This window comes from Lutjanus erythropterus, chromosome 13 (genome assembly GCF_056507025.1).
Source record: "Lutjanus erythropterus isolate fLutEry1 chromosome 13, fLutEry1.hap2, whole genome shotgun sequence".
Taxonomy (NCBI): Eukaryota; Metazoa; Chordata; class Actinopteri; order Lutjaniformes; family Lutjanidae; genus Lutjanus; species Lutjanus erythropterus.
This window is the reverse complement of record NC_139329.1, coordinates 29293245-29313978: the sequence shown is the minus strand read 5'-3', so window position 1 is coordinate 29313978 and position 20734 is coordinate 29293245. Positions and strand designations below refer to the sequence as shown.

The window sequence follows — 20734 nt, the reverse complement described above, 5'->3', positions numbered from 1 at the left end:
TCTTTTAGAAGTCTGTCCACTGTGCTGTTATGGTAAACATATTACGTCACCAACATTAACATGCATGCAAATAAGCTTTTTCAATTTGGCACTTAAACAGCTCGTTTTCACTCAAAAGGGGGCGGAGTAGAGGAAAGTGACATATGGCTGCTTTCATCCATTTAAGGTTTTTAATATCCTGTTGGCAGCACAGTGATGTTAAGTACTGAACATCACAATGGCTATATAATGACCACTTATTTTACTTGGATGGTAGAGGAGAGTGTACCATCAAGGTAGTTTATGTTTTGTAGGTTTCTTTTCCTGCTTAGCTCAACCTCTCATGTTGCATCAAGAAGTAGATAAATCAGTAATTATAAACACATTTAGCTGTTATGACCAGATACATTGCGCTGTATGGCTGCTAGCTGATGAGTCATTAAGGAACAATTAGCAACAATTAAGCAGTGTGAGGCACAAAACACCTCCGGTCTTTTTTCACTCAGCTGCGGAATATTGTGTTCATATTTAAGTGAAACAGGAAAAAAAAAAACTTTTGAAAGTTTTATGACTCATTAAATAAAATATGTGGTTGCTTTTGTAGAGCTTCATACTATATTGCTTACCGTAATAAATGTGGCTGCACACAGAGCCTATGGACTGATTCCACAGCCACCGCTCTCAGCCACTGTGGCTTCTCCCCATCCAGAAACTTCACCAGCAGAGACAAGAATATCTCACACTCAGTCACCTGCAAAACAAACACAGACTTATAAGATTGGGAAAGACGTTTGCCGAGCTTTGTCCTGTAACTGGAAGCTGGCCTAAAAAATCCTTGAGTCCTTTTGGGCTTTGATGAAGCTATTCTGTGGCTTAACAAGCTTCTTGACTGAGATGGGTAAAAGTCAAATTTCCCTTTCAAGGACTGATAAAATATCACTAAATAAAAACAGCTGCAATGCTTAATTATTTAGCTGCACTTAAGCTCATTAAAGCGCTTGAAGCAGAACTAAGACAAAACTACTACTACACTAATCCAATGCTAATCAGAGCAGATCAAATAAGTGTATCAGCGATGTGCTGGAGAAAATCCCTTCCTCATAAAGCATCAGGCAATAGTTCTGGCCAGTCGACCATCGCTGCAGACTGGTCCCTTACCAGTAAGCTGTAGAAGTGTTTGATGAGCACTGAGACCACACGCAGGAGCCTCATGCAGATGGGAAAGTAAGGTTTCTCCACAGGTGCTGGTGAGGCTGCGCTGCTGCTGCCCTGCCGGAACTTGATGTTGGGGGAAAACAGCTTGATGACGAGGGGACACACGCGTTCCTTCAGCAGGAAGCTGAACTCCTGGTGCTGGGTGTGAAACAGAGAGAGGGACATTGGGGTTAGATCCATACCTGTCCACCCTCCTGTTTGTCCTGAGATTCTCCAGAATTTTACCCTCCTCACGCTTACATATCTTCCCATAAATCCCTTGTATTTTTGACTTTTGAGAGAAAGGTAGAGAAAGGTTTGCTGCATTTCCCTCCCTCCTAAAAGAAAGAGCAGTGGCTGCACTCAGAGCGGTTTTAGCATTGAAGTTGTCAAGTGGCAGTAAATGTACAGTGAAGGTAACAGCTTGCCCATGAATAAACACTGCAGAAGAAGTTCAACAAGTCCCTGTGTCTTGTCTTCAAGTGAAGGGACAGCGTGTGTGAATACAAACTTAACATACTCTGCTCCACCTAAATTACAAAATATGGATAAATATATTTGTTAAAAAAATTTATTTGGAGTCTAAATAAATGCTTCAGGTTGCATTTACACCCTTGAGTCATAGCTAAAATGCGAGGCTGTGAGTGATGTAGAGTAGTGAAGAGCAATGTCAGTCAAAGTCATGCTTTTTTGTAAAATATGACAAACAGATTTTAGTGTATGACATGGAGGAAAAATCTATGTGAGCTTAATGTAGGAACAAAGTAACCCAGTCCTTGATTTGCATGGATATTTTAAAGCAAGTGGATGCCTAGTGGTGATCTTAGGAATTACTGTGTATCCTTGTCTGAAGGTAAGGGGCATGTGGATAGTGGCAGGGGAGATGGGGCAGCCCTGGGTGGAAAACTTCCCTAATATCAAATGTCAGTGATGACAGGTATGATCAGATCAAACCCAGCAATACCAAGACAGACTACTGCTTAAGAGTCACCTCAATGCACAAAGCTCCATAATCTCTGACATTAAGATAATATAAAATATGCAAGAGGTGGTCAAAATATACTTCTCTGAGGGTTTGCATCTATGCTACTTCTAAATTCTGTATTAAAAAAGTTCCATAATATGTAAGGCTGCATGTACCTGTAGGAATACCCCAGGGAAATCATTAAGAACAGACTCCAGCAGCTCCAGGCCAAATGTCCGGGTCATCTCCGTCATCCCCACCAGCCAGTAGGGGGCGTCAGCATTCACCAGCTGGCATAAGTCCTGCAGGGGAGGTGCACAACAGCACATTTGAAACAATGGCGTGTTATGTCCTGCACACATCACAGTGGCTGAAACAGTGCAGTCACTGAGCTCTGCATGATCACACAAAAGTGCAGTGTGGGCGAGGAATGACATGGGACTTTGAGACAAGGGAGCTTTGAATCACTTCTGGCAAATTTCACTTCACTGAAAAGATGAAAGCAGTTACTAACTTATTTTCAGCTTCAAAACTCAAGGTTATGATGCTTGTAATTACAGTAGTTTCCAGCTGTTGGCACTATTTTGACTTCTTGTCTCTAGTCCAGAAATGATGAGCTCATGAGCCACGTATAAAATCCAACTTGCTCCAAAGGTTTCACCCGAGGCCGCTGAGTAGAAGGCTGCTGCCCCCTGGTGGACATACCTGGAACAGCATGTATGCATCTTTTGCACTGGGCCTCAGAGTACTAACAGACCGCCTGTTGGTGTTTCCCTGGACAGGAGGAGGCTGCTCCACAATGCCTGCAATTGGAAATACAATTTAGCTTTTAAGCATTTAAGGAACTCACTGACAGTACAACAGTACATATATTTATTACTACCCATTTGTACCTACTCATCACAGTATATGTATTTATTTTACCACCAGCTTGTAAGCTGTTTACATCACAGTATACCTCTAAGAGTTCATGCTGGACTGTTTTTTGAGGGTTACTAATACTACATTACAGAATCTTGGCTATATAGAGCAACTTATGGACATATGTTTCAAATAAACACATACGTTTTTTTCTTTGTCCTTTCCTCACCAGACAGGGATATAAGATGTGATCATATATAACAAAAAAAAAAAGGTTAAATCCTAATGTAACATGCTAGAGGTAAATCCCCCAACACTCCTTTCAGTACTGTGGATAGCACCACTTGGCCAGATGTGCCAATTTACGTCATTCTTACAAGTCACACTATGATCAGTGGATGACCCAACGTGCCTGAGTCCACCTGAGCCACAGCTGCCGCCATGTTCTATTTCACAGTATTCTATCTTGTTTTATACTCTTATTTTCTATTTAATCATACAGCTTAGCTGCTGCACTATGTTGTGAGTCTAATTAGATTTTCCATAAGTGACTTTTTCATATTTGTCTGTTCATTGTTGAAAGGAGCCTGAGATCTAAGAATTTCATTGCCAACAACAATTAAGTAGCTGAGGAAAATGTTTAAGACTGGGTGAAACATAACTTAAAAAAAAGCAATATTTGCCTTCTAAAAAGAGAAGCTTGTACATGTGCTGCTAGACTCTGATCTTGGCTGTAAGAACTTAGCTTGCTGTTTCTAACTTCCTCTAATTTTGAGCTTGACTTACCATGAATCCTATATATCACCTGCAAATTATTCTTTAGTCTCATATAGAGAGACCTTGGCAAATTCTTCTACAGGGGCAAAAAAATGCCCTACCTTGTTTCATTTCTTTAAACCAATCACAAACATCTTGGGCAGCGCTAAGTCCAGGATGCTGAAACAGTGCTGCTGCAAAATGGTGTTGAGGGGGAACATGTTTTGATGGAACACATGCACATCTGGATGCAAGCCCTGGCAATAAAATGACTACATCACAGCAAAAGAAAAGGTAACAGCTGTTAGCTTGTTTATGTATGTGCTATTAGCATCCCAGGTGCCAATTTGCCTTTTTTAGTATATAGGTTGCAGCTTCGAAGTTGTTCCTTTCCCCAAGGCTGCGATACCGCTTCAAACAATCGACCAATGGCAGACTTATAACAACAGTGTGCATGAGGTGAGTCTGACTAATTACTCTGCACTCTCTATGCAGACACACCTACATCAGTATATAATGTCTCGTAAACACATGACACACATTTCTCTGTGAAAACTTTGCAGCTTCCATCACTATATGGTCTCCCCATTTCCCTCAGATTGCACAAGCACCCTCTGACCTTTGAAACGCTCGTCCTCCGCTACCATCCTCTCAAAGACGACAGTGACGACCTGTCTGACGGTGGCAGCTGCTGTGTTGTTGGTGATGTTGTCCTTGGTGAAGTGCAGGCGGAAACACAGCACAATGGCCTGGGTCGGGACAAAACATAAAAGCATTATGCAGCATGTTTACATACATGTATGTGTATTGAGTGAACTGTGCCTAAATGAGTTACTACTGAATTTTGGTCCATTTTTTGAGGGCATAAAATAAAGGACTGAGCAGTAACACAGAAGTCTATTCAGTCTGTCCTGTAACATTTAACGAAAATAGTGTGAACAGAATGACTGATAGTTGACATAATTTGACACTGTGTTATAATGGTGCACAAACTAGAGCAGGATATCACAAATATATGTACTCATGGGTATAATAATACAATATAGTGACAATTCAATAATGGATCTAAGATGAATCATCAAGAAACAGAACTGACTTCAGATATAGACATAAAGGAGTAGTCCAGACAGTTTGTGTGATATGTTGTTCTTGTACCTTTGAAAGTACTTCATCGTGTACGACTGTGTTGGTGGTTAGCAGGACCAGGACCGTCTGCAAAAGTTTCAGCTCCTCCAAGCCATTTTCCATCAGCTGCCACAGCATGTTGATGATGTTCCCTGCAGCTGCCTGTCATGTACACACAGACACATTCAATTATACATTGCTCTTTATCAAATCATAGCACATTACTGATCATCCCACAGTCTGACCGCATACAGATGACTCAGTTCAACTCCGGGAGCAGTATCAGAGTAGTTAGTTTATCAGAAGTGAGAGGATCACCCTGAGGTCACACAACCCTAAACCAAACACGCACAAAAACACACACACACTTGTGGGGCCAGCTGGTGCTGCCTGCTTAGAGGTCACAACGTCACAAGAGTTCAATAACACCAAATCTAGCTGCCAGTTAATATTATGTCACTTGATGCTCACAATAAGTGACACAGCATGTCCTTTCTTGGGTCAAACAGTCTAAAATACAACTAACCATCACGCAAACCCCTCTGAGCTCTGCTCTTTTGTAGACTGCTGGCTGGAGTCACTGGAGGACTCATTACTTACAAGAATGGAAAATAAGAAACATGATAATGTCTGATTTCTAATGGGTTTTTGGAACTGTTTGGTTCAGGTACACAGTGGGACTGCAACTAACAATATTAATTATTGTTTCAATCAATTAATAATTTATTTAGTCTATAAAGTATCACAAAAATCCTTATGATAAGAAATATACAAAGAAAATCTGCAAATTCTCACATTTAAGACATTGGAGCCAGTAATGTATTTTTGCTTGATTGGCTTAACTACTTTCTTGATTATCAATTTGCTGTCTTATTTTCTGTCTAATTCTATTTGTTTCAGTTCTAAATCCACAACAACACACGAGACATAGCTGCAGTATCCCACATGGAATAAAAGAAAAAAGAAAGTCAGTATTACTGTGAATGTACATTTCATTTGGTTTCTTTAGCTTTCTGTGACAGTCAGCTTAATATATTTGGGTTGTCGACAAAACAAGGCAATGGAGGACATCATCCTTATCAATATTTTTATTGATAGTACTTGCCATAATTTGATGCAAAAATGTATTATTACTAGTTTGCAAAGGTAACAAGTTAAATTATTTCCTGAGTTACTACATTTAGCTGCATTTTCATAAAATTTAGTAAAGTGAACTCACACTTTTGAACATTTTGCCCCGTCAGCTGTTTATGTAACAATACATAAATACTGATTGCAATATGATTTGTCCAGGAACTTATCAATATTTTGTGATTTTTAAAGAAAATATTTAATTGCAATTATATTGACTGATATTGCAATTGTGATATGATATGAGATATTAGAGGGAATGATAATTATTACATTATTGTCAATTTAATTGAAAAACACATTAAAATGATTATTATTCGCAGGGGTTTATTCCCAGATTTGGACATGTCAACAGTTTTGTTCCTGGGGTGTTGGACATGACCAGAAGATCTCACAGGTGTGCAATCAATAAGAGGCAATTCAGTTTCTGTTCTGTCCTATTACAACATTTTCTTTCAAGACATTTGAACAGCTCCCTCTCCTTCCCCAAGGAAACAAAATGACATTAACTGTCACCCCGTTCGCTCTACATGATAAAGTATCTGACTCGGTTTTCTCCAGTGACACTTTAGGAATCAATACCGAGGTTTTGTCTTGTGAGGCCCTCGGCTAGCTTTTAGACCCTGCAGTTCAGAGTTGCTGATGAAGTAAAGTGCTGCTGGCAAGAGAAAAAGAGAGGCGATACAATGTTCAATGGATCAGAAAATGTGTGTGGTGCAGAGTATGTGAAGTGTGTGTCTTAAGATGTTCTAGATGTTTGTTGGAAGCAACAATGTGATAACAGACACTCAGAGACAAGGATAAAGAACTCTGACAGGGCAGTAAAAAAGGAAACAAAGACTAAATTCCTTTTTAAAGGCCAAGAGAAATTCCCCAAACTTCAGACTTGCAGAGAATATCTGCCTAACACACTCCGCTTATCTGCCCTTGAACAAAGCACACATCCACCACCCACTCAAGCAGGCAGCAATATAATTCTGTTTATTATAGTCAGTATCTGTGAGGTGTGAAGATATGCAACAGTACAAACTGATGTGGATTAGTGTTGAAATGATTAGTTGACAGTTGACATAAAATAAATGAACGGGTTTGATAATCATGGTAATTTATACAGCAAAAATGACAAACAACAGCTGGTTTCAGCTTCTAAAATGTGAGGATTATCTGCGTTTACCTTTTTTAAACAGTAGGGAATGAAATATTGTAAGGGTTTGGAATAGGGCTGCAACTAACAATTATTTCAACTGTTCATTAACCTGTTGATTATTTTCTTAATTAACTGATTAGTTGTTTGGTCTATAAAATGTTAGAAAACGGTGAAAAATGTTGCTCAGTGGTTTCCAAAGCCCAAGATAATGTCCTCAAACGTCTTGTTCGGTTCACAACCAAACGATATTCAGTTTACTGTCAGAGAGGAGTAAAGAAACCAGAAAATATTCACATTTAAAAAATCTGAAATCAGAGAATATGGACTTTTTAAGTCTTAAAAGTTATTCAAAGCAATTAAACCATTATCAAAATAGTTGCAGACTAATTTAATAATTGATGTAACTCTGAAATTGGGATTGGATGGGTCTTTTTTAATTTTTTTTCTGATATTTTATAGTTTAGCAATTAAACAGAAATAGAACTAACAGATTAATAATTATTTTTATTACTGATTAATCTGCTTATTATTTTGACACTTTTTTTTAATTTGCTTTGTGTATAAAATGTCAAAAATTGTTGTCAAATTGCTGCTTTTGTCCAACCAACCATGATTTATGAAGCGGGAACCAGCAAATGTTTGATATTTTTGCTTATAAAATAACTGAAATGATTAATCGACTATCAAAATAGTTGATTGACTAATAATTGCAGCTCTGATAAATGGACTAAGAGGGAAAAACCTGTTGAAAGAGTTGATAAAAAACATTAACACCAAGCAGCCTGCCATGTTACACTTGTCTCATGAGTAGCTTTGTGGAGCACTTTGACTCTCCCACCAAAGGCAGAGGCTTTGAAACCTATGTTAACCTAATTAAATAAACGCCTGACATCAAAATGTAGAAAGCATGGGACAGCTCAATCAGCTTTTAATAACAGTCTTTTACGGTGTATTAACGAGGCAGTTGTGCAGCAGCTGCAGGGTGCCAGCTTTGAAACAGCTCTGATCACAGGTCTGACTCCAGCTGGGTTATTTCAGAGGTTCAAATCCTTTTCGCTCATCACAGACGCTTATATTAAAATACATTTATGTTCAAGAAATTATTATAGATCCCATTTTCTGAGATGGGTACCTTCAGGGCTTTTTAACTGCCGTTGCATGGATCATGATCATGTGCACATTAGGATCATGTGCAAAGACTAAAAGATGGACGACTGCAGGACAGATTGAGCAGCGGAAGAGGACAGGGGGTTGGGAGCCTTTCAGATGTAGCCACCAGTGAGTGGCAGGAATACATTTAGATTAACCAGTCTAATATTTACATTGTCTGATTGGGTATTGATGAGTTGCATTGATTCCCGATCTTCCTTGATCTGAATGAATTACCCCTCAGGGTATTAGAAAGGATGTGCCTAGGGTGGTAGGTGAACTTCAATTTGCATGCGTGTATAGACTGACTGTACAGAAACATTGATGTCTTCATTAATATGCATTTATTTGGTGGCTGGTGAATTGGCAAGTAGTGACAGCCCATAATATCGTAATAAAGTCTTTGATACAGAAAAACAAACAGTTCACTATTCAAGTGATCAAGAGGTGATCCTGACCTCAAGCACTCAAAAATCTGAGAAAGAGAAACATTCTCCGTGCTCAGGTGCTTTAGAAATGTGTTTTCTTAATAACTACATGGGAAAAACACAAGGACACGTGTATTGACTCCGCACTCTTTTGACTTGGAGATGATAATCACTTTCTGTTGCTCCAATGATGTAGAGTGACACGAGGTGATGAATCGAGATGAGAGCAATGACCTCTTATTGATTCCACTTGTTAAAATCGCCAACCAAAAGGGAAATGTAGATGAGAAAATGGAGCCTGAAGGATTTTGTGAAAAATCTGGCACATCTTAATATCAGCTCAGTGTTTTTACTGTTTGATGCTAAATGTTTATGCATTTATGCTCTTCAGATTCAGAACTGACACAAAGAAGTCAGTCAATGGTTATTTCAATTAATTTCTCCACGTTTTCTCAATTAGTTGATAAATTGTTTTGTCTATAAAATGTCAGAAAATGTTGAAAAATGTCGTCAGTGTTTCAGAAAACCCAAGATGACATCTTCAAATGTTTTGTTTTGTCAATAAACCAAACATATTCAGTTTACTACCACAGAGGACTGAAGAAACCAGAAAATATTCACATTTAAAAAGTTGGCATCAGAGAATTTTGACTTTTTTTTCTTCTTCTTTCTTTCTTTCATTATTGATTAATATGTCAATTACTTTCTCAATTAACGGATTAGTTGTCTGGTTCATAAAATGTGAGAAAATGAAAAAAAAAAAAAAAAGTAAATCAGTGCTCCCCAAAGCCCAAGGTGATGTCCATAAATGTCTTGTTTTGCCCACAACCCAAAGATATTCAGTTTACTGTCATAAAGGAGTAAAGAAACCAGAAAATATCCTAATTTAAGAAGTTACTGGTCAAACAACTTATCAATTAATCGAGAAAATGATTGACAGATTTATCAATGATGAAAAACAAGTCTGGTTGCCAACGTAACCCTTAGTGAATACCATGACCTGGATGACTGAGAATCTTCACAGAGATGTAAATAATCATTAGTTGCAGCCCTACCTGGCCAAATAGCATATTTTTACCAGCTTTTGACAGGTTCTTATGCCCTGATTGATATTTTTTTAATCATACTGTTCCTCTTTGATTAGGCTATTCTAAGCTCTATTTTTTGTGTGCACATATCTTAACTCTGAAGCCTTTGTGTAGTGTATGTATAGGGTCAGCATTTCGAGTATCAGGCTAGCTCATGGTCCTCACCTCAGATACCACCTCATGGGACATGAGTCTCTGGATGGCAGCCAGACACAGCTGGGTGATCTTGGGCTCTTTGGTGCCACAGCCCATCAGAAAAGGCTGCACGACCTCTGAGCTGTTCTCCTTCAGAGCTGCAGGGAAAGGACAGAGATAAAAACTAAATGTCATTGTACGTTTTTTGGAATTTAGTACAGATGCTTCCAATCTGGTTGGGGTGGGGGGTGAACAGTAAAAAGATGCAGTCAGTAGATTTACTTAAATGATTTATTAAGTGTTAAAATATAAGTCATTGCTGCATAAAACACAGCATGCTGTTTGAAGAATCCAAATTAAAGCTTGTTAATATCAACTGAAGCCTTTGGTGTATTATTAAATACTGGCACTGCAGAGGAAGCGATGAAGAACAAATATTGTACCAAGGCATAGAGTCAGTGGTCAAAACTACAAACTAAAATAACAGAAAGAGCACATTCTAACCTTAAATAACGGCTTGAGGAAGTTCTAGATTGGTTAATTATTAATCCAAGGTTAGGTTTCAAAAAACTCTCTAAAAACGTAATAAAATGAGGACAGCATTTTTATCATGAAATTTTTAATGTCACAACAACATATAAAAGAATTTAAATGAAAGTGTGGCCCTGGTGCATTTGTAATGTCTAATAATAACAGTCAAGTGCTTTGCATTCAACTACCTGCATCATTTTCACCTTTATTATATTAGATTTAGTTTCTTCGATTATATAGCCTGCACAAATGAGTTTGCCAATCCACTCTTTTTGTAACACCTCATTACGCTGCTGTGACAACTAACAAATTCATTCTGGAAACAGACAAATTAATTCTTCTGCAGTGAGTCAGTGTACAGTTTACAGTTCATAGAGGGCCAGCCTGAGTTGGACAGTCAGTGGATTTGTGGAACTCGGAAAATCCCGACTATGTGTCAACTCTGCAAATGTTACTAAATGCTGGACTTTTGTTTTATCGAGACAGCACAGAAACATTTTCCTATTCACATGTTTAGGGACAGCGCACATTTGAAAGTGCTTTGTAGTGAAATTGGAACATGCAGATATCTAATCAGCTGAATGGATTCAATCTTGGCAACTTGCAAATAAAGCTGAGCGATGTGCGCATGACTTGCCACAGGCTGACTCCATAAATAAAAAAGTCAAAATACAGTAGATGATTTCAACAACATTTAGTATCATATAAATTTAAAAACATTAATATGATTTCTTTCTATTTTCATTCATGAAACTGTTGACATTAAAGGGGACCTGATATGCGTTTCCTTATTTTCTATAATATGTATAAAGTAACAATATTGGATGTTCATAGTAAAAAGGGCAGTGTCAAATAATGAGGTACATACAAGTAATTCCTGCGATCTAAATGCTAAGGCTTCAGAGTGCTCTAAATGCAACATTTTCAAATTTTTTTCTACTTTTGATGGTCATCCACTCTACGCACAGCACAGCATGCACAACACGCCAACCCACACAGGCTGCCTTCATTCAAGAGCTCTGCTCAGGATTATGTTCATGGTCAGTTAGTCCCACGGGAATTGCTTTTACAGTTGCGAAGGAAAGTTACATATTTTCTGGTTTTTCATCTGATGTCATGCTGCTGCTAAACTCTGTGATTTACAGAGTCTCTGATGGTTGGGTATCACTTGTTGCTAATGTAGCTAACTGCCACTGCTAGTTAGCTGTGCACTCCCCCGGTGTTTGAGCGCCCAGTCCGGGCAGAGACAGCTGCATGGCTAACTGAGCTAAACAGCAGCTACCAACTAAAGTAGCTAACCACTAACAACAAGTAAACCTTTGACCATCAAGAAACTCAACTTAAGTTGAGGCAGGGCAGCAGGAGGACATCAAAGGGAAAACCAGAAAATATTTTGTCCATAAAATTTGATCCAGTTCCACCAAAATAAGTAAAAAGAAGTTAGAAAACTACATACTTGTGTACAGTAGTCAGTTCCCAGAAAGACTGCCTCTATCGATTTTCCAATTTGAATCTTTTGTGATCTTGATCAAATTCAGTGCCCCCCATTTTCCATTCTAAAACAGTGCTGAGGAGCACTGGGTGCTGTAGTCTCGCATAGCCGGCCACATTACTGAGCTAACTAGCCACCTAGTAGCTAAAGTAGCTGCTGACAACATGTACTTGTCTGACAATCAGAAAACTCTGTAGCATAAATCCTAAAAAGTTGAGGAAGAGCAGCCAAAGGATAACACAAATATTTTCTCCATGAAATATAATCCAGTTTCACCAAAATCAATGAATACAGTTGTGTTTTTGTGCAGTAATCAGGGATGCCTGGCAGCCTACAGTCTGTACTGCTGTGGCTGTCTTTGAGCATGGGCCCTTCCCCTCTGCTGTTGTCTGAGAAGATGCCCAATCAGAGGAAAGTGGGCTTTCAGGGAGAGGGGCCTAAAAGAGACAGCAGCTAAAATGGCCTGTTTCAGACAGAGGGTAAATAGAAGGTCTGCATAAAAGGCCAGTAAAACAGAAATATTCATAGTTTTTGAACTATGAATAATCCAAAGCTACTCAAGTAGACTCCCAGAATGAAAATGTAGAGGTGGAAATAAGCATAATAGGTCCTCTTCAATCAATAAAACACTGAAAAAAGTGGTGAAAATATAACAATATTAAGAGTTTAAATAAAGATTATCGAAAGATAACCGAAGAGAGACAAAACAAGGGAATATTATCAAGATGTTCATTACTGTGATCAAATTAAACTTAAATAACTGAAATAGATACAATATTCTGTGGAAGAATCAATCATTTTCAAGTGCTCCCTGTGACAAGGTGGCAGCTCGACATCTCAGTTGTGGTAAACCACCACCGTTCTCACTTTCTTACTCACCTGCCAGTATGTCTGTATTTCTGGCTGCAATGGTCTTAATCTTCACAATGCCAGACTCTGCGGCCTAGGGGGCAAAAAGAAGAGAGAGGACATTTATATTCTATGTAACATGTATCAAAAAGGTGCTGATGGTGCAGCACCACAGTGCTACCAGATGTAGACACAATCTCTCGTTGTGATGGCCACAGGGGAGGAACAGCTAGGTCTGGCTGCAGAAAGACAGAAGGAGGGCTGGCAAATCAGTTGAGAATGAGCTTCAGCCTCAGAGGGATGTGCTAGTAGGAAGTGATTTCCCCAGTGAAGTGTCTGGCAGGGGCGGTAAGATATAGAAAGGGGGAAGGAGGAATGTCGAGAGAGAGAGAGGGCAGGAAGGGGGAATGACATGGAGACAGATTAAATGTGATTCAGTCTGTCTCTGTGAGAGAACCAGCGATACTGAGCATTTAACAGTGAAAATAGAGGCTATTCTTATCTTTCCACAACAATTGCAAGCCACAGAAAGCTTGTCAAAATATTCTCTCCTTCTGTCCAACCTCTGCTCTTGCTCTCATCAGCTTTCTCCCCCCCCCCTCACTATTTCTTCTCAATTTCCTTCACTAGCCAATACCATCTTCTCTTAATTTAACTTTTTGTCATAACCACAAGAAAACAGTGCAGCAAAAAACCTGTCGAATAGATATAATGTGCAACTTTGCACATTGAGACAATTAGAGATGCACTGATGCGTTTTTTTCAGTTCTGATCTGAATCTGGATATCTGCCGATATCAATACTATACTGAAACTAGCACCCTTTTCCCTTGACATTTATGATTTATTATTATTATTATTAGTAGTAGTAAAAGTGGTAGTTGCAGTAGTAGTAGAGGTAAAATTATATGAGGTTGGACTTCAGTCTGGAAAGCTTGTTTAGTGTCTGGAATGTAGCTTTGTAATGGCATCCGTCAAGCATTGTGGGGTGCTGCAGGATTCTGGCTTATGAGGTTCACATGTTAGCGGACAGGCTGAGAGAGGACTCTCATTTGTATAATGTCCCATGGTGCATTGTTGAGAGTTTACATTTGCTATTTTACGTCTCAAAATGTAAATGGTACTGTTTGTTAGTTTTTGTAAAGTGTTTGTCATGCGTTTCAAATGTGTTTGTTCAGAATATGGTGGTTTTTGTTAGGAATTGTAAGTTTTGTGCTGGTTTATTGTTACACCATGAGCGAGGTGGCTGTTACATTTCTTTACTCTGGGTATATGGATCAGTGTCGCGAGTGCGACAGTCCTACCTGTTCAATGCCTTATGTCAATATCGAGCCCTGATACTATGCCTGGATCAAATCAGTCCCAGACACAACTGTACTGTTATTTTGCAGATTACACTACTTATCTCATTTATCAATCATCTAAATGAGCATATTTCTTTTGGCAACCTGATGCTGAGGTACCCACCATCCTTAAAGCCCACACATGGCAAGAAAGAGGCACGTGGTGAACAAAGGCAATCTGGCAATGCTTTTAAATCACTGTTGTTCTTCAATGGAAAATGAAACATTAATAAATTTTATAAAAAAAAAACTCACATATTGCAGCTTTTAATCACAACATCTGGCACATCACTGGAGCACATACCACACATTTGTGGTAGCAGCAACGTTCCTCAACTGAGCAAACAGTAAATAGGCCTACATTACCTTGATGCATTTTTCATAGAGGCACTGCATGATCTGACTACATCCCAAGCGTGCATGTGCTACAAATGATTCAACTCCCTTCTCAAAACCATCATCATTCTTTATTCTCTGCAGCCACAGAAATACAGTATCATTTTAAGTGATGCTGAAGTGAAAAATATGATTTTAAACTAGTTAAAAAAAAAAAACGTTCCACCATATTCAAGCACATTATAATAAGCTAATTATACTAATTTAGAGTAGACTCCCTCGATGGGCAGAAATAATATGATTACCTCTTATGCTGGAGTGGCTGAAGTATTTGGCAAACAACACAATTGGATCACTTAAAAAGCCACAAGGTCGAGCCACTATAGAAGTAAACAATTCACAACCTGCCGAACAGTCAGTTACCAAGCAACTGTTGGTTAGCGGGTTGGCCTGTTAATACAAACTGTGAACTGGCCTTTTACCATGCAGCAACTTAAAAAGTTAATCTTCAAAAAATGCTAGTCTCCCTCTTCTCCTTTGTTCCTCTGACCGAGCCAGAGGTCTTTACAGGGCAACGAGGAGAGCACAGAGAGTTTTTTAGTCCCAAATAATTACAACCATGGCTGTGGCTACTTCTGATATTGCCAGAGGCTGAGACCATAATATACTGTACCCATGACGGATAACTGAATAGACAACTGCTAGAACTACAAAGTCTGGGGTAGTTTTTAAAGAAACAAACATCAGAAACTGTATTTCCAGCTTTACAGTTAAAGCATGGGCAATGTTTTCTATGGCATTTGCATTGGTCATTTAAATTAGAAAGTTGCAGGTGTGATCTGATGAACGAATGAATGAATAGTAAACAGTTCTGAAGGAAAGATACTAAGCTTTAGTTTGGTATTTGCCAGAACCCCAAACTACATTTGCTGCTCTTGTCACTTTAATATCATTGTTTGGGTTCTGTAGTTTAAAGCTACTACAAGGAACTTTTCAGTTCTGTTATAACTTGAAAATATAACATAAAAATACATTTATCTGAATAAAACTCTCCCCCTGCTTCCTTTTAACTGGCAAATGTACTCTTCAATATAACTTTTGCCTGTGAAAATCTGCCTGTGAATGGGAATATTATCTTGTTTCTTAACTCCTCTATGACGGTGACTTTCTACTATATGGCTGAATATCTTTAGGTTTTGGGTAAAATAATGCATCTGAGAACGTCACCTTGGGCTCTGGGAAACAGTGATGAAAATTTTCCGACAATTTATGGACCAAACAACTCATCGACTATTCAAGAAAACAACTGATGATTAATTGATGATGAACATAATCGTGAGTTGCAGAAAGATTCGTTGATATTGAAAACAATTGCTAGTTGCAGCTCAAGGTAAGTTGTGTTTTATTAACTGTCAGTTTTCAGAGATCTTTACACCTGTGAACCTGTGATGCTCTATCAAGGCCTTTATTCCACAACATTACCTAACTGCACACATACTACAGCTGTCAATCTAATCAACTGGAATGAGTCATGCAGAAGTTGTGCAACCTGTGGTCCAAGGCCAGTGAGAAACACGAGCATGTTTTCTCCAATCACCAAGTTTGTTCTTCGAATACTTCTGATGAGAGCAGATCTTTGTGCTTATCAAGAGGTCTGGTTTTGCCAAAGTGGCCATGCATGTTTAGATAGAGAGTCCACATTGATGGAGCAGTAGAGCTGAGGAAATACTGAAGGTATTTATCAAGAAATTTGGCCCTCGGATGATGTTAAATGATGATAGTGGATGTTAGGGAGGTGATTTAACAAGTTAATAACCTCCGCGATTTGAGCCTGATGATGATGGGGCACAAAGGTGTCATCTTGAAAAATAATCTCTGCACAACTCATCAAAAAGGTGTTTTCTTCCATTACCGTATAATCTGTGAGTCAGTTAAATGCAACCAGTAAACCCATAGATCCCTTTAATTAGAAGCATATGTTCGGGTTTTTTCAGCCTTGAGTGGAAGCATGATGTCCATCTTCAAAACAGACAATAAATCACAGCATGTGGAAAAAAGGTAACATTTCTGTGCACAAAACCTTACAGAGCTCCACAATAAAAATCTTTCTGATACCGGCCTTCTTGATAGAGCTCAAGGTTAAATGAGAACAGTGAAATAAAAATATTTTCCCACCTACTTCCTCACAGAAAGAGCCGTTTAAGCTTTATGTTGTATTGTAGTTAGCTGCAGACCTTACTACTCGATGAAAACTTTCAGCATTATGAGGTTACCACAACATGGAGGGAAATGCCTCTGGCCTAATAATGTCATAGTAACAGAAAGAAGAAATTCAACCCTTATCCATTCACAGTGTTATCTTTTCATCAGTCTTTGTAAAAAGCTAAACCGGTTCATGGAGGTATGTGTACACGGTACTACTCTTTGGGATAGTAAAATTTGAACAAAGATACAGGATACAATAATGATTAGTTTGCTGGCATTCAACAGCCTAACCATTAGATTTCAACATATGACTTTTAGCCACTAACATGTTGTAAAGACCTCATGGTTGCTTGCTCTAGTTGTTGATCACATTATGTAACATAATACTGTTTTCTAGCTTTAGATCCTGCTGCAACTTCAGTGTGGTTTGAAGTGTCTTTACTACAGCTGGATATCAGGCATCAGGTATAAAAAGTATAGAGAATCAGAACTGCACTAGTCAGCCTCTAAGATTTGTTTATTTACTGGTTGATTTAATATTTCTTAATCAAGATCATAACCTTATACTACTTTTTTTGGTCAAAGTTCACATCTCTGCACAAGCTAACTGGTTGACACTGGACAGTATTTACCATGAGCATGAGCAAAATCTGAAACGTAATATCAATCCATAGGAATTTCAGAGTGGTTTATCATGAAACCGGAAGGCGTAATCGTTTCCCCCCTACAACAAGAACACAGATTTTGAGAGGTTTGACATATTCTGTCCGTGCTGCGCCATGAAAGTTGATGAGCCGAATCATCAGTCTGAGATCCCTCAGTCGACGGAGAACTGAGTTCCAAGCACAGGATAAGATGGATAAAACATTACAAAAATAGAGGAATAAGAATTCAGTGAGGTATTCTAAATAAGGGGAATCATAAATAGAATTTCATATTAGCTGGCGCACTCATTAAAAAAATTCACATGTCAAGATGTGCTGGTGGTTTACTAGTGAGAGATGGTGAAACAGGTGGTTGGTAAACAAGTTTCTGCTCTTGTTTTTGTTTTTTTTAGCTGTGTCACTGCACACAGAGCTATGCAACAACATTGCAGGCTGTAATTTTTATAAGCTGAGGCCAAAAATCACCACAAACCACAGAACTAACTAAACTGACTGTACTGAAGAAGTATTGCGTCATGTTTAATCCAGGGCTGCAGCGTCTATAAAATGTCAGAAAATAGTTTAAAAAAAATGTCAGTTCCAGGGTTGTTTTCTTTTTTTAAGTCCAGGGCGTCTTTCAATGTTTTGTTCGTCACTCAAAAACCCAAAGAGATTCCATTTAATGTGATAATAAATGGAGAAAGGCAGGGAATCTCCATATTTAAGAGGCTGAAAACAGCATTTTTCTTACATTTTTAGATGGAAAAATGAGTTGCTGAATTTATAAGGCCGACATGGCATTTTACCTGCCCCAGGCAACTGAGCAATCCTTATTGTTGAGCCCTGCATTTTTACCATGTAGGTCATTCCATCTCACCATGTAATGACGGACAGTATATTAATCTTCTAGTATTTACCATGCTAATATTTTAGAATGCTATGAATGTGAACAGTTAAGCCAAAATATTCAGGAATGTCTGTGGAGGATGCATATACAATCCTGGATGAAGGTGATTTTAAAATCTCATCACCCAGCTGAAAGGAACATTTAATATTGGTCTCTGCTGTAGAAATGATGTCAGGACCAGGCCGTCTCAGGAAGTGTTCAGTACTTTCACTTCTCCAGACTCTTTTTTTTGTGCGGAGATCCTCAAAGCGGAACTGACCCACGTCTGCGTGCCAGCTCATTTCTTTGAAAAGAAACATTAGTGAAGCTCATCACAGATTGACTTCCTTAGAAACATGCTGTGAGAGTTTCAAAACTCAGCAGTTTTTGGAAACTGACTTAGCATATTATGAAAAAGGCTTATTCAGTCAGAACGTCAGTGCGATAGTGTCAGTTCACCAAATCCTCGGTCCATGTCGCTTGTTATTTCGTCTCTGTACAGCCGACATGACCTGTCTGGCAAATGAGCTGTGCTAAGCGAGCCATACAAAGGTTGCCCATAATGCTTTCATTAATTCTGGTTTTCCCAAGACAACCACTCACATTTCACTGTGAGCCACATGCAGCTGACAGCACCTGACTCATCCACAGAGAGCGAGCGAAGGGCTGGCTGCCTGATGTTTTCCTTTTCACCTAGGCAAAAGCAATCAGAGCACAACAAACAGCAAAAGCCCGGGTGGTTTCACTGACTGCTACTCAATGAAAGAGAGGTTCTGAGTGTGAAGCATGCAGAAAAATCAATGGGACTCTTCTTGGCTCCTCTTAACCCGGAGAAACCACTGGCTGTGGTGCAATGTCACTGTGGGAGATTGGTTGGGAAATGAGGGAGGAACTGGAATGGAGACTAGCTGGGAAATGAAGACAACACTTCATCATTCTTCTTTTGCAATGAGGACAAAATGCCTTGCCAGTAAGTTTTGATTAATTTACTGACAAACATGACAGCAATTCATTTCAAATGTCTCAGCAGCTAAGTCATTTAAGAGTAGTAAATGCAAAAAAATGTGGGACAAAATCTAAAACAAACAAAAAGACAGTCTTCCTTAAGAGATTTGGGAGTTCTGTTAAATTAACCATAAATCTTAACAATAAATCACATTTTCATTTAGAGTGACAGAGTGACAACTATATTTGTGTGTTGTAACTAGGGTCGTAAATTGCAAGTTTCATCACAACATATTAGGCCTATATTTCCTGAAATCACAAAGTATGCCACAACATGATTTTGATTTAACTCAATTCAGGGGCTTGCAATCGATGTGAAACAATATCATGTGTCCACTTAACACGAACAGGTAGAGAAAAAGCTGCAATGCAGTGAAGTGCAAATTTACTTTAAATTAATTCTACTCTCCACTAACACATAAAATACAACTTAATACATAAAATATGACTTAGCAAGAATATTTGACAAAATTACAAAATTTGGTTCAATAACTATCAACATTCACAGACATAGATGTGCCATGAGAATTTCAAAATAATGGCATATCTTAAAGATGATGACATGGATGAATGTTTTCACTTTGCACCCATGATATTAGATTGTTGCTCATCAAATTGACATATTGATCCAGATCAATGGTCTGTTACACCCCTAGTTGTCACAGGAATGCAAATAATTTCATTTCACAACAGCAGCCACCAGTGGGGCTGAACAATTAATATCAATCAAAGCAAAACTGCAATATGGCAAAGTGAAATATCAAAATTGCAGAACCAGAAACAAACTGCTTTTTTTTTTTTAATAAAAAGGAAAAAAATGTGTGACAAAACAGCATTACAAGTTGCAGAGATGCGCTGCCCTACAACTCTCTCTTGTCCTTCAGCTGAAAGAAAACGTGTTTTGGTACAGACACCAAGAAATGTCACATCATCATGATTTTAACCTTTATTTTTTCAGTAAAAATTAAAATTGTAATGCTAAAATGATCATTTCCACTACTCTTATCACATATGTGTTAAATGCATATATTATCATCACCTGATATCAATCACAGGCCCCTGAATTTAATCAAATCAATATCATATCATGGCAAACTTAATGATATCTGCAAATATTATATCATTGTCCAAAAAAAATCGATATAATATTGTACCATGATGAAACCTCTGATTTATACCCCTACTTGTTTGCAGCAAAATATCATCCCAGCAAATATAAGCATGATGGCTCAAATTGGAAAACCTTGTTTCAATCACAACACTATTAAGTGGAGCATGAGCGAGCTCAGGTTGTGGGAAACATCAAAGTGGCTCCCTGTGCTGCTGTGATCCCTGAGGGAAGATCTTAGTGAGGACCAGGAAACATGGGTGATAATAAATCAATATTGAAGGAGAAGATGGTTCTTGAGGCCCTCAGGCAAAGGCTAGCAAGCAGCCTGAGACACAAGACCAGATGTATGCTTTTTATGGTCCTGCATCGCAGTCAC

General features: G+C 38.6%; 1 protein-coding gene across 2 annotated transcripts in view; it reads right to left on the bottom strand.

Annotated features, from left to right (window-relative positions):
- Positions 1-20734, bottom strand: part of mon2 (MON2 homolog, regulator of endosome-to-Golgi trafficking) — a 51943-nt gene that overhangs the window by 28727 nt on the left and 2482 nt on the right. For both annotated transcript variants that reach the window (XM_084733411.1, XM_084733412.1), the window contains exons 2-9: positions 12860-12923; positions 9988-10115; positions 4910-5041; positions 4374-4503; positions 2843-2940; positions 2314-2439; positions 1138-1332; positions 606-730 (exon numbers count right to left, since the gene is read on the bottom strand). In XM_084733411.1, coding sequence (XP_084589537.1) covers positions 606-730; positions 1138-1332; positions 2314-2439; positions 2843-2940; positions 4374-4503; positions 4910-5041; positions 9988-10115; positions 12860-12923 — 998 coding nt within the window. The remainder of the gene's footprint in view (positions 1-605; positions 731-1137; positions 1333-2313; positions 2440-2842; positions 2941-4373; positions 4504-4909; positions 5042-9987; positions 10116-12859; positions 12924-20734) is intronic.